The sequence below is a fragment of the Ixodes scapularis genome, unplaced genomic scaffold (assembly GCF_016920785.2).
Source record: "Ixodes scapularis isolate PalLabHiFi unplaced genomic scaffold, ASM1692078v2 PGA_scaffold1__304_contigs__length_218370807, whole genome shotgun sequence".
Classification (NCBI taxonomy): Eukaryota; Metazoa; Arthropoda; class Arachnida; order Ixodida; family Ixodidae; genus Ixodes; species Ixodes scapularis.
The window spans coordinates 80035378-80048807 of NW_024609846.1; the positions used below are offsets into that span (position 1 = coordinate 80035378).

Genomic DNA, 13430 nt, shown 5'->3' on the forward strand with positions numbered 1-13430 from the left:
CTCTTTGAGACAGCAATCAATGCCAACATGCATTAGACTGACATGTAAATTTTTGCGGCAAAATATAGGATACCTTTTCAAGTCCTTCACGAGGGTTGTATTTAACCACCTCCAGCCTTTGAGCATGTCGATTAGACGCTTCCTCAAAGGGTGAAATGGAATAATGACAACGGCTGCGTCTAAACTATAATGCAAGTCTGACATGCTAGACTCAACACTTTCAGACTGCAATTTCTTCTATTATCAAAGGCAGAGAAACAGTCTTAGAAAAAAGTTCCCCTTTATTAAGTGCAGAAAGAAAAAAAAAAGAAGGGATGGTTCTTCACTGGGAGCCAGTGGAGAAGAGTGCCAGCAGACCTGCAGCGCCGCCCACGGAGAACACATAGTTGCTGCACGCAATCGGTCAAGGATAGTATATAGTAGCACATTCAGTACCTTCTGTGGTACCAGTATACTTCTATAGCTTTCGATGCCTTTAATCATTTTTTTTATCTGAATGTCTGTAACATAAGTGAAAGATGGACCCATAGATCAATTCAGACCATTCACACAAATGGGAATAGCATAAAAACAACAGTATTGCAATTCGTGGCTACAAAGTGGGAGCTTGGACACGAGCTGCTGCACCTTTTATGGCCTCTTAGTTACTGAAAGGAATACTAAACTCCCCCAAAAAATTGTTTTCTTGAATACGGTACATGTCACAACATTAATCTGTAGCACAATATTTACACCATGAAAATTAATCTGTAGCATAAGTTGGGAGAAATTCCAAAGCTGAAACTAAATTCTATTTTAGGAGGTCTACCGCAAAATAGAATTTAGTTTCAGAATTGCTCCTAACCCATAACGCTGCAGAAAACTTATCAACAAAACTTGTCAAGCTTTGTGCATCACTACGGGAGCCACATTTTCAAGCACACAGCTTTAGGAACTGTTTACAATACACGCGTGGTTCTGAAAGCTAACATAATTTGGTGGAGTTGTGCTTGCGCATAAGTGACTTATTAGTCAAGATAACAGCATGGAACCATGTTCATGGAATTCACTGTTGCACCAGCTGGCTGTCTGCCTATGACACAGCATAGTTCCACGTTCAACAGCCCTGTCTCTGTGTCATGGCTAGGCTGCAAAGGAAACTTTTCCTGGTAGTTTGCTTGGTATATGAGAGCCAATCTTCCTTTTTGTTTCGGACCCTTTCTGGGAGCACAGAGAAACGTCCCAATCGGGCACTGCTATAAATGGGACATCTGAAGTTGGACAGGCCCAATGAGCACTGACAGCCACGTGCTCAATAATAGACAACTCCCCAAGTAGCATACATGAGACAAGCCCAAAGGTTCGAGTTGGGAAGCGGTCGTGTCCCATTTATCCCTTTCACACGGTTGCATTAGACTATGTATGCGTGTCCCATTTATCCCTTTCACACGGTTGCATTAGACTATGTTACGAGTTACAGCAGCGAGTCATTCCGCTTTGTACATCGCTTGTCGATATAGGAGCATGGTGACACAGATGAAGTTACTAAGATTGGTTGTCGGGATGTCATGCTTTGTATGAAACACCTATTATCTCTATATCTCTCTCTCCCGTTCGTGGTGATTCGTGTTCGTAACTCAAGACAAGAGTCAAACGCTACTGTGTCTTAAAGGGCCCATGGAACGAATTTTAGGCTGGGATAAATCAATTTAGATAGGGAGTTCACTAATAGCACATCATTCAGTGGGCCAAAAGAGAAAGTCAAAAGCCCGACTTTCGGTACCAAAATTTGAAAACACAGCGTACTATTTCGTACCTCCTTCCCTTCGTAAGCTCTCTGCCTTCTCTGCTGCTCTGCTCTCTGCGTGGTCCCCAAAGCGCGTCATTGGGTCCAAATGCACGTCGCACGACACCAGACCTCACTTATTCCCTTCACCCCTAAACTGACATTGTGGTGGAAGCTACGCGCTTGCCGGACCAATCAGCTGCCTCCCTTTTACTACCTGACCTCATTCTCTGTGCGTCGGTATGCGCGAGAGTGTGGTCACGTGGCAAAAGTGTGGCTGACCCAACGAGCACGTAGCTTCCACAGCACTGTGAGCTTCGGGGTGGACGGCGCGGGGAAAGCAACTTTTGTCTGAGTTTTGAGCGACCGGCTAATCTTCTAGGGGGAGAATGGCTGTGTCCAGGTACACAAACGAGAGTGCGAGCAAGAGGGGACTCCCCCCTTTCTGTCTTCTTGAACTGTTTGGTAGAATGTGCGATTTATGAGTTGAGGAGGAAAGCTAAACAGGAAAAAGTTGGAAAAGCGTTTCATTACCCCTTTAAAAGGGATACTTCAACGAAATTTGAAATATTCCCGTCGTGTTCAAAAATAGGTTAAATACGATCCACAATATCCGTAAATGACAATCGCACGTTTGTATTTCGAGCCTGGTGGCTCTATTTTTCGTTATAAACGACCCACCAAATATAATTTTTCAAAGACACTGCAGGCAGCAACGGGGTGAACACAGTTTTGCATTTAGGCGGGGACATTCCGATGTACAATGTACGGCGGCGACTGTCAGAAGGGTTAACAATAACAGGTTCTGAACACAGACGGAATGGCGTGCTTTACATGCTACGAGCAAAATAGAAATATTGCAGAAAGCGGACACCGAAATATTTCTCGCTCATCCCAAACAAAGAAGGGCTTGCTCCAAAAGCCCCGCATTGATTAAATCCACCCATTGGATTCCAATGGATCACCCAGTATGGATATGTCTGCAACGTAGCAAGAGTCAAAAGGATACACCATGGGGCTGAACGCCCTCAGTATGTAGAAGGACGTCACGATGATGAGCGTCAGGAACAAGGCGTTGTTGTAGAAGATGGAGAATGTGGTCGCCTCGTAGTCTGCAACTTCATTCTTCTTCCACAGTATCCTGCACAAGCAGGCAACTTGGTACCAGTCCCATTTCAAACATTTCCGTCGGGCCATGCCCAAACGTAGGGCCAAATTGGTTGTCTGTACATTTGCGAAGCTAGACACCATAGACCAGCTCAACTCTCTGACATTACGCCACTGCAATGGTACTGCTGCTAGCACTGAACATGTCCAGAAGCTTCGCCTCGAGCGAATCTGGTCTCTACGAATGCGCAGTGCTCACATGCGGCGTGGGCAAACACAGGCCTGTTTGTAAACTGTGTCGGTGCATACACCAACACGCTGTTTACATGCAAGCCCGCATGTAATCTGGTTTCTGCATGTGCAGAAACCAGATTAGCATGAAGTGAAGCGTCTGCGCATGCACCGTTCCGGCCGCATGGCCACCGCAGCGACACGATGTCACACTCGCGTGTTAGTCTATACCAGGGGTGGCCAAGCTGCGGCTCTTCACGTGTTAAAGTGAGACTCACAGTTCCCTTCCTCACCCTCCCCCCCCCCCCCCCTCCTCCCTCCCGGTCACACGAGCACTTCCCCAAAAAGAGAAATGGAACGCATTTTAAATCGAAAGACAGGTTGCAGTTTGGTAGTCATGTGCTACTGCTACCTTACGTACAGTTGGACTGCTTTTGACTCGGATAGATTAAAAATAGTTTGAGTTTTGTTTATTGCTCTGGACAAACGTTTGCCTTCCGCCCCCGTGGCTCTTGAAAATTTTGTGGTTGTTTGCAGCTCTTAGGCCAGGTCAGCCTGGCCACCCCTGGTCTATACCCTGCTTCACCTTATGATGGGCCGCAGCGGACGCTACGAGCCATTCCAGCCAATCTAACGCTGTAAATGTATCTTGCGAGTATATGTATACGACCTGCACTTCGCTGTGCCTCTCCAAAAATTCGCGTCAGACTCGCATGATAATAGAAAGGTTCCAATGGCTCGTAGCATGCACTAGCATGCACAGCGGTCCATCATAAAAAGGATCGCCTTAAAAGGGCCCTGCAAGGACTTTTTTACTGGTTTTTAATTTGCACCGAACCTGAGCGCACTGAACGTAGTAACTTAGCGAAACTTTTCTTTTCTCGAAATTTGCTTTATTTTAAAAGTTCTAGGCAAATTAAAGTTGCAAAAATAAGGAAAGAATAACCTCCCTTATGACGTCCTTGGTTGCTTGAGTGGCCGTGAACTAGAGGAGGGGTAGTGAGCTCCTCGAGCGCACACGACTGCCACACCTTGTGTCGACAGTGCGAGAGGGCGCCACCAAAGCATGTTCTGAATAGGATGTATGCAGCGGGAAGCCAAAGCGGCTCTCATTGCATTTGCTGCGCGATTGAACACTAATTCGGCATGACATTTCATTGGCCACAAACGACAGGAAACACGGGGTAAAGATCAGTTCGGAATGGGAGCCACTTCGCGCTGCCATACCGCGGAACGGCCAAACTGCAAGACAAAGCTTCTCGCCGAAGGCCTTGGGAACACTCGGAGCCAGTCTGATCCTCCTGTCCATACAACCGCAGCGCCGCCGCATACATCCGGGACCTTTCCGTGTCAGCCCCTGATCTTACTACTCCTTCTAGTATGCGCCGCTTTTTCCACCGCTTGGTGGCAGATATGTCGACGGGTCATTTCTCGTTTCCGTACTTTCTAAACTGCATTTATTTCTTTTCTGATCTAAAATACTGAACAAAAACTACTTTTATAAATAATTGAAACGGTTCACGCCACTTATATTTTGTATTTCGACTAAAAAAAAAAGCTTTTAGCGGCTCCGACCAGTAGTAAGCCCAGGACCAAAGACGTCACATTTTGCGCGCTTTCGGTACCGCGGGTCGCCATCGTCGGTGGAGGAGGTTTCCGCGTCGTCCGATTAAAATATGACGCACTGATATTTAGCTACTCTCTCCGTGCCCGCTGGCTTGCCCGAACCCAGAGGGACGTGGAAACCGCAAAAAAGGTAGACACTTAAATATGATTGCAGGGCCCCTTTAAATGTGGCTACTTGTGTCTCAATGGATAGTGATGGCAGCTTGTGCTATCTAGCCTGTAACATTTACACTCCCCAGTCCATTGGGGCAATGTGATCGGTGCAGTACGTCCACAAACCTGGGGCTTGTAACGACCACTACACGCTAACGATAACATGAATGCACGCTAGTACAACGATGACCATCACCATCGAGGCCGGCCAGGAGTGGAAATTGAAGTGTGAGCTCAGGCAACATGACCCAAACGTACCTCTCATCCTTCTCTTTCTTGGACATCTTCTTGTCATCCGAGAGCTTCTTCATGATCTCACGGCTGACGGCGTCCTCTCGCTTGGGAGCCACCCTAAAAATTTCAAGACCAATAAAGTCAGGAATGTTATGCATTTGCAATTCACTGAAAACGCTGGAATATAAAGCCGCTCTACCTGTAAACGCTAAATCGGCGTAGAAATAAATCAGCAAGACAAACACGAGAAAGGACCGGTTTTCTGACGAGCATTAAAATGCCTATAATGCAAAGGTGCAAGCGAGCTGGACAAGGCGCATTTTTTCAGTCGCGCACCAGTCACCCAGCTGTGTTTGGAGATTTGTGTTTGCCCTTTGTCCCTCTTGTTCCCCTTCTCCAGGGATTATTATCGTCATTAAAATGCCGTTCAGGAGAGGCAGCCCAGAGAATAAGGTCACTGGAAAATGTTGACTAGTTTATCAACGATGACTAAAACATGAATATTCAAATCTCGTTATACGGGGCCGATAGACAACCTTTTAGATTTAAACCGACGTGTTTCTTTTGTGTCGATAGATTATCGGGGACAACGCTGGCTTGCCGGGTTCCGACTCACTTGTGCTTGAGCACGAACTTGACGCTCTTGTAAGCGAATGCGATGAGCCAGGTGCACAGCAGGGTCATCACAGCGAAGACGATGGCCGACTGGTACAAATCCATCTGGTGGATCCTCCAGAACAGCCCTGAAATCAGCGAATGCCGCATAATCGGTGGTTGGCCTCCGGCAAAGCACATGTGGCTGGGCCGCATCAAACCGTTATTTCGGCTGTTAGGAGTCTAGTAGGAGGAACTCACAAATGGGGATGGCGGAGACGATGAAAGCGTTTCCGTAAAAGAGTGCGGACGACTTTGTCGACACATTTCGGCTGAAATCTTGAAGCAAAAGCTCCTCTTCCTTGGTGAGCTTCTTGCTGCCTGCCATGTTTGCGACCGGAGAGACGTCGGTGACGTTGATGACGCGTGGAGCCTTTTTGAGCCTATTCGTTTATCCAACGCTTTACTTGAAGAGTGATAAGCAGTTACTCTTTTTTGTAAAGAAATTATACATGACGTCAGTTTATTCGAAAGTTGCAGCGTTGCAGTTACAGAGGTAGAGTCAGGTGGGTACAAGAGTGAAAAGAAGTTAAAAAAAGATGCAATCGTAAAATCACAAAATAAATGATTTTTCAATTTAATATTTGTTTTAGTTTATGCTCCAAAGAACAAATAAATAGAACTACATAAAAGCAAATTCTTTCTAAAAGCTGGAAAGTACGAAAAGTATGAAAGAGGTTGTCTTTTTATACCACTAGATAGCGCAAGATACTACCTACTTTAAAGATAGATGAATGATTGGACTGTGTCCTTTGTAACAGATGGTAGCTTGCGCCACCTAGCCCGACAAAATGCTTTCTTTCTTCACTTAAATACCCAATTTCTTTCCCTCCACATCCCTGCAACTATGAGCGGGCCGGAGGAATGAACCACCAGGTATTGAGCAAATACAAAATAAAAAGAAAACGCACCCCCGCCCTCTCCTCCCGGCAATGGAGTCACCAATTTTCCTGTGGTCAACCTTGTTGGGGTTCAAACCTAGACCCACTGAAAGACAGGGTTGAGACTTTGGGCCGGAGCCACGCGGAAGGGAGTCCCGATTTTCCTCTGTCCTTCCTGTCTCCAGTTGTGCTAAATGGTTTTTACCAATTTTAGTTTTCCCTTGTCTCCTTCCACCAATGCCTCCCCTCCCCTTTTCGTTACCTCAATCCTTCCATTTTCTCCACCGAAATCCAGGGCCATCCGACACCATGTGGTTCCCCAAGACATCAACGGACTGTTCGGCTGCGGAAGACCTTCAACGCATCACGCCAAGAGGATAAGCGCTTGTCCTGTGTTGTCTCCCTCTTGTCCTTGTCTTTTGCGCTTTTTAATTTTCGTAATGTTTAACCAACTAGGCCATCAAATCATTTTGCTACAGTTCCCCCTCTACGTCTGTTCTCCCCTCAGGGAGGGGAGAACAGACTGGTGTTCCGTAGTTTCGCTTTCCATTCCACATATATGCAACAAACCGTATCTATACCTTCTAATTTTGCTCTATAAGTCTTCGTTCTCAGTACCCAGTTCTGGCCTCAAACAGTAAAGAGCTCCCCCGAGAATTATCAAACAAAATTGCTCTCCTTAATTCATGCTTTTGTAACCTATACATAGCTAAAGCTGATTTCCACGTCTCTCTCTCTCTCTCTCTCTCTCTCTCTCTCTCTCTTGTTTTCCACTGACTCCATTTCACTGCCCGCCTGCAAAAGTTTGTTTCCGAGCTTTCGAGTCCGTTTCGTTCAATTTGTGTTGAAGCTTTTCATATATAGGAACTTATATACTTTAGCTCAGTGTTGGGAAGTACTTGAAGTACATTGTACTTAAAGTACTACTTCAAGTAGGTTTAGGAAACTTGTACTTTACTTGAAGTCATGGGCGTACCAACCGGAGGGGGGCGTTCGTTCCCCCAGCTCTCAGAGTGGAAGGGCAAGGTATGTGGTTTGCCGCTCCCCCCCCCCCCCCCCCCCTTCCCCCTGAAACAGCCGCCACTGGGAAGCGCAAACATTGGACAGCGGCGCTCAAGGCATATCAAGGGCACCGCCCCCCAGCCCTGGCCAGGGGGGGGGGGGGGGGGGGGGGGGAGGGAGAGAGGGAGGGGAGGGGAGGGGGGAGGGAGGGGAGGGGGTCCGGTTTGCCCCCTACCCCCATTCAAGAACAAGTTGGTACGCCACTGCTTGAAGTACATTATCTGAGTATGTACTTGTTACTCTATACTTAAAGTATCTTTCTCTGGTACTTTCCAAGGAAAGTACAGTTCCCGACTTCAAAGCACATTCCCCGAATTTTGTTTTGTTAAATTTTTATCACGAAATGATGCTTTGTCAACTCCGAAGAAATACTTGGAGGGATATTCTGCTCTCAACAGAAACGTGACCAGACGACGCATCGCCCCGTTTGTTCTGGGTGCGACTTACCCATAGCTTTTTGAACTATCGCTAGTTCTCGGTAGATCAGCGCAAGGGAGGAGGTTTAAAATATTAGGCGAGCAACATTAATCATTATGTAGCACCTGAGACTGTGGTGCGGAAAAATTAAACTTTTAAATCGAAGGAAAAGACAAAAGAGTCTTTTCCTTCGACTTGAAAGTTCCTTAATTTTTTCACACCCCAATTTCATATGTCACATTATAATTAATTACCACCAGGTCGCTTCCACACTCACTTTTTTTTTATTAAGGAGAGTACATTTTTTTTATGAGAGGATTGCTTGGGGAAGCTGTACAGGGCTGACGTCATGCTCTCTCCTAGAAGATTTAACCCCATGGGTGCAACAATCCCGTGCAAGAAAATCACTATACAGCGATTTTCAGGAATTGGGCTCAATTCCTGAAAATAACTACTCTGTAGCCACTTTAGGAAATATTTGACGCTGTATTTGAAGATAGGTTATGCAGCCGTGATTACCACTGGGCAGTCCATACCAGTTAAAAAATCACTGTATAGGGGAGTTAAAAAGCATCATAAGCGATTGTGTTAAAATATTTGTACTTTACTTTGAAAGTAGATTGTATTTATAGTACTTGTCTTCAAGTACATTGCACCCAGTGTACTTACTACTTTACTTGAAGTTCATCACGTCTAATTTACTTTGTGCTTTACTTGAAGTACCTTTTTGGATGTACTTTATCCAACGCTGCTTTAGCTGCCCACCTCATCTGCTCCATATCAGTTAGCCATTGGTCAAGCTTAACCTGTTGCCTCTCTGCTCTCAAAGGATGCCCTACCCATATCCCCCTGTACCCTGTCATTTGGTATGTTACCATGTGCCCCTAAAGCTAACCTGCCTACACTCCTTTGCCTTATCTCTAAGCTTTACTGCTCGTAAGATTTCATACACAAGACTGCATTACTGAAAGTCAACCACGGTACCATTACTCCTTCTCATACCCCCTCACAAATTCGTATTTATTAAAGTTCCACAGTGCTTTGTGTTTTATAATAGCCGAATTTATTTGCCTCTTTATTGCAGTTTACTCCATGTTCATTCAGATATTTTCTTCCCTCATTTAACCATACACCCAAATATTTGTGCTTTTCTACATGTTCTATCGCAGTGTCTTGCATCTCCAGAGGCTCCCCCTTCGCGTCGTTATGAACTAGTATCGCATACTTGTCCCTACTGAAGTTTAGGCGTAAAGTATCCCGCCACAAATCATAATTAGTCCCTGCATTGTCTCTCCACCCTCTGCTACAAGTACAATGTCACCTGCATACATCAGCCCTGGTAAAACTTGATTTACTTTTTTCCCTCCCTTCATGTAAGTCAGATCAAATCCTAAATTGTACTGCTCTAATACTTTTTTTTTTTTTTTCCATTTCACTAAGGTATATCATAAAGAGCAGGGGAGACACTAGGCGGCCGCCGGGAAGCCGTCACTCGTGATTGGCTTTCGCTTGCCCTCCCCTGCTGCCTTCCTAGAGTTCCTCGGTATGCTCCCCTTCCGGGGGAGCAGAGTTGCGCATTTGTTTTCGCCGCGCCGCCACGCCGCTATTCGCCGAGATCGATCACGTGAGGAGAAAAGCATCCATCGCCATGCAGGAAAGTCACCGCTACGCGTGCTTCGCCGACGTTGCACGCTCACCGGCGCATGTTCCACTGCTTTCGCCTCCTTCTCCTCCTTTTCTGTTTTCCATGCGCGGCGACGCGCTCGGCCCCGCTATTCGCCGAATTCAGTCACGTGACGAGCAAAGCATCTGGGGCTGTGCAGGAAAGCCGGCGCTACGGCCACTCGCCGGGGCTAAATGGAACTCTGTCTTCCTAGAGTGCCTTCATACACACGCGCGCTTTTGCTTGAGTGGTGACATCTCAGCCATTTTTCCGCCCAATCGTTTTTTTTATGCATTTTGAAGTGCGCGCAATCCGGTGTCGCTCAGCTCGAGCGCGTAGCTTTGGCTGATGCATAGACGCCATCTTACCGCCCAAGTCACGCACCGAGTGCGCGAGAGCGTCACGCGCTGGCACATTCCGGACAACAATGGATGTCTTCACCCTGAGACAGACAGACATCTAGGCACCCTATGTCTTCCTAGAGTGCCTTCATACACACGAGCGCTAGGCACCCTATGTCTTCCCGTCCGACGGCGCCCCCTGGTGTTCTGCGCCACGCCGCAGAAAGGGGGGCGTGGCAAGATCTTTGATTGGATTTTTAATAGAGAAATCGGCTGCCCTTGAATGTAATTTTGGGATTTTTTGAATGCTTAGAGCCCGTAGATTGAGTTATGACAATAAATAGACGATATCAGAATCTACTTGAGTGCCCGTTTAATGGTTAAATATTGAGAAAACACGAAAAATTACAACAACAAAAAATTATTAGACAAATTTTAACTTCACGTCAAGCACCCCTGTATTTGTCCTTAGCAACGGCCCTAGCAACGGTTTGTTTGGAGCACAGCGCCATGTTGTGACGTCATCACTTACGGATCCCTACTGAAAAAAACCATTTGGCACCTATATGAAAACAAACGGGTCCATACCGGTAACAGTTTAACCATACCGGTCACCAGTTTGTCAAAAAGGTCGCCCGTATGGCTCAAAGGGGTCCCCCGTATGAGCCATAACGGTCACCTATTTGGACAAACGGGTCACTTCTTTGGCAAACGGGTCGCTCGTCTGGGCAAATGGGTCGCCCGTCTGGGCAAATGGGCGACTCGTTTGGGCAAAGTTGTCGCACGTTTGCTCAAACCGGTGACCATGTAGCAAACTGCACCGGTTTAATCAAACGGCTCTCCGGAGCCCGTTTGATACTGAACGTACAGATCGGCGGCGTGGGCACGCCTAGCGTTTCAGCCGTGGCAGCCAATGTTTCCGGAAGGCTGGAAGCGCCGGCTTATCGATTTCAGATCGTCTGCGTAATGCAAGTAATTATATTTATATTTCAATTGCGCTGATGTTCGCTTATACTGCAACTAAACTAACACTTTCTTTTTTTTTTTTTTTTACGTGAACGCGCGACGTTGGTGAGCCGATATTTTTGACAGAACTTTAAAGCTTTGTAAAACTTTGTTGCCTCAATTTACTTATTCAGCTCGAATCTCTCTCGCAGAAGACGCGACCGCGTGAAAGAATGTACGTCTAGACTCCGTTTCACTTTAATTCAAGACGCAGCGAAGGTAAAACGCATACTGTAAAACCCTTTATTTTCGCGGCCCCTATTTTTCGCGAATCGGTCACAGATAATATAATCGCGACCACTAAATTTCGCGAATTCCAGACGCCTGCGTTGAAAATCTTAAGGACCGAAATTTTCGCGCGCCCTTGAATTTCGCGAATTCTTCAATTCGTGAAATTCGCGAAAATTGAGGGCTCGCGAACATTAAGGGTTTTACAGTACACGCGGCTGCAAGAACATCGAGCATTGCGAGAGCACGCCCGCCGTTGCAGCAGTAAAACTACGAGCTCGCGCTGAGTATTTTCTTCGCTCGGGCGCAAGCCGAACTTCTGGCTGCCCCGCCGCCATTTCCAAAATTCAAACGCGCTAAAATGCGCGCGCGCGCGCGCGCGCGTGTTTTTTTTTTTTTTTTTGAGGTTACAAAAACGCATCTCTCTGGAATGCCTGGGGAGAGGGAGAGGGGCTGTCCCTGTGGTCCTCGCCCCCTCCCTTCTCTCTTGTCACCCGAAAAGCCGCGCGCGAGCTACATGCTGATAAGCATCGAGATCCGGAAGGGTGCGCCTAGCAGCCGCTTTTTTCTCTTTCTGCTTGTTGTCAGTTCCAGCTCGAACTTCGCGCGTCCACCTGCTTCGATCTGTCGCCTAACCCTGCGGTCTTATTAGGATGTCTCTCGACAACGTATTGGATGTGCACCAAAGCTACCAGTGTTCGAAAAGTCCAACGTCTATATCGGCAACAAGCAATTCTTCAAAGAAGTCAGGAATTCTTGCGGTTTGGTTGGGTTCGGCAACTGACAGCTTGTGCGCCACATCGTGTTGAAACTTCCAAGAAGCCGTTCCCTCTCATTTGTGTTTGTGTGGTTGTCCTGCTTCGACCGTGTCGACAACTATCACGGATTACATCTATCAAGTCCGCTATTTTTATGGTAAGTGCACTGCAACCTACTTCTTGGCAACGATGGACCGTTCTTCTACTCGTACTCTTCCAGATTATCTATATAATTATGCAGCCACTATTCTCGCGGCAGCCGGGCGAATAATTTCCCGAAGGTCTACCTTCATAATCTAGAATTACCTCGGTTCTTGTTTGGTTTGCTATCTTCTCAGTTGTATAAAAGCTTAGAGTGCCTCTCACATTTCACAGATCGCTTGCACGTTTGTACTTGTCTACAGAAAGCGTAATAAACTTTGAGGAGAATTGAAAACAATCTTTTGTGTCTGTTTTCCTGTCCATTTGCAAGCACCTACGTGAGTACATTTGTTCTACGTGTTTCCTCCATGTTATAAATAATTTTATGAGTTTCGGAACGTCTTAAATAAGTTTAAGATAACCAACCTACCAGACGATCCCCGTTTAGGGCTAGCGCATAATTTCCCGATTCGAATGGCACGTTCAAACGTGTGGTCACGTGCAAGGTCGAACGGGCACCTGTATCAAACGGGCACCTGTATCAAATGGGTACCGTTTCGAGCGGGTACCGTTTCAAACGGCTACCCGTATCCCATAATCACGTTTGATCCAAACGGGTCGACAAGTTTGCACCCGTTTGATTTACCAGTTTGCCACCCGTTTGAATTTCAAATGGTTTTTTTCAGTAGGGATTCTATTCATAGCGATATAATAGCTGCGTTCGATTTACCTACACCACTGTGACCTACACCTCCTGCACCGGTGCAGAAAAGTGTAGGGCACCCTACTTCCGGTGTGTGTATTCAGATAACGACCGGAAGTACACCGCCCTGCACTTTTCTGCACCGGTGCAGGAGGTGCAGGTAAATCGAACGCAGCTAATATGTTATTTAAAAAAAAAAAAAAAAACAGACGCAGAAAAAGAAGAAAAAACGAAAACGGGTCGGAACAATATAAAGTTGCATCACATATGTGGTGAGGTGGGGTAGCCGATTTTTGATTGATGTTCCTTGCACCCTTAAAAAAATTCTGCATTTTATCATAGAGTTTATTATTTTTTTTAATAAGAAGAGGAAGCTTAATATATTTTACTAGTAACTTATTTTAAACCTCTAATCTTCATATTTCAATTTAATGTTTTGTGTTATTTTTTATTCCTTGAAA

General features: G+C 46.2%; 1 protein-coding gene across 1 annotated transcript; it reads right to left on the bottom strand.

Annotated features, from left to right (window-relative positions):
• Positions 1–263: 263 nt before the first annotated feature.
• Positions 264–6131, bottom strand: LOC8035198 (translocon-associated protein subunit gamma). The gene is made up of 5 exons (XM_029983208.3): positions 5972–6131; positions 5733–5859; positions 5141–5233; positions 2775–2906; positions 264–389 (listed from the first exon to the last, which is right to left on the bottom strand). The coding sequence occupies exons 1-5, from the start codon at positions 6096–6098 to the stop codon at positions 323–325; spliced, it is 546 nt and encodes a 181-aa protein (XP_029839068.1). The 5' UTR covers positions 6099–6131; the 3' UTR covers positions 264–322.
• Between the last annotated feature and the right edge of the window lie 7299 nt (positions 6132–13430).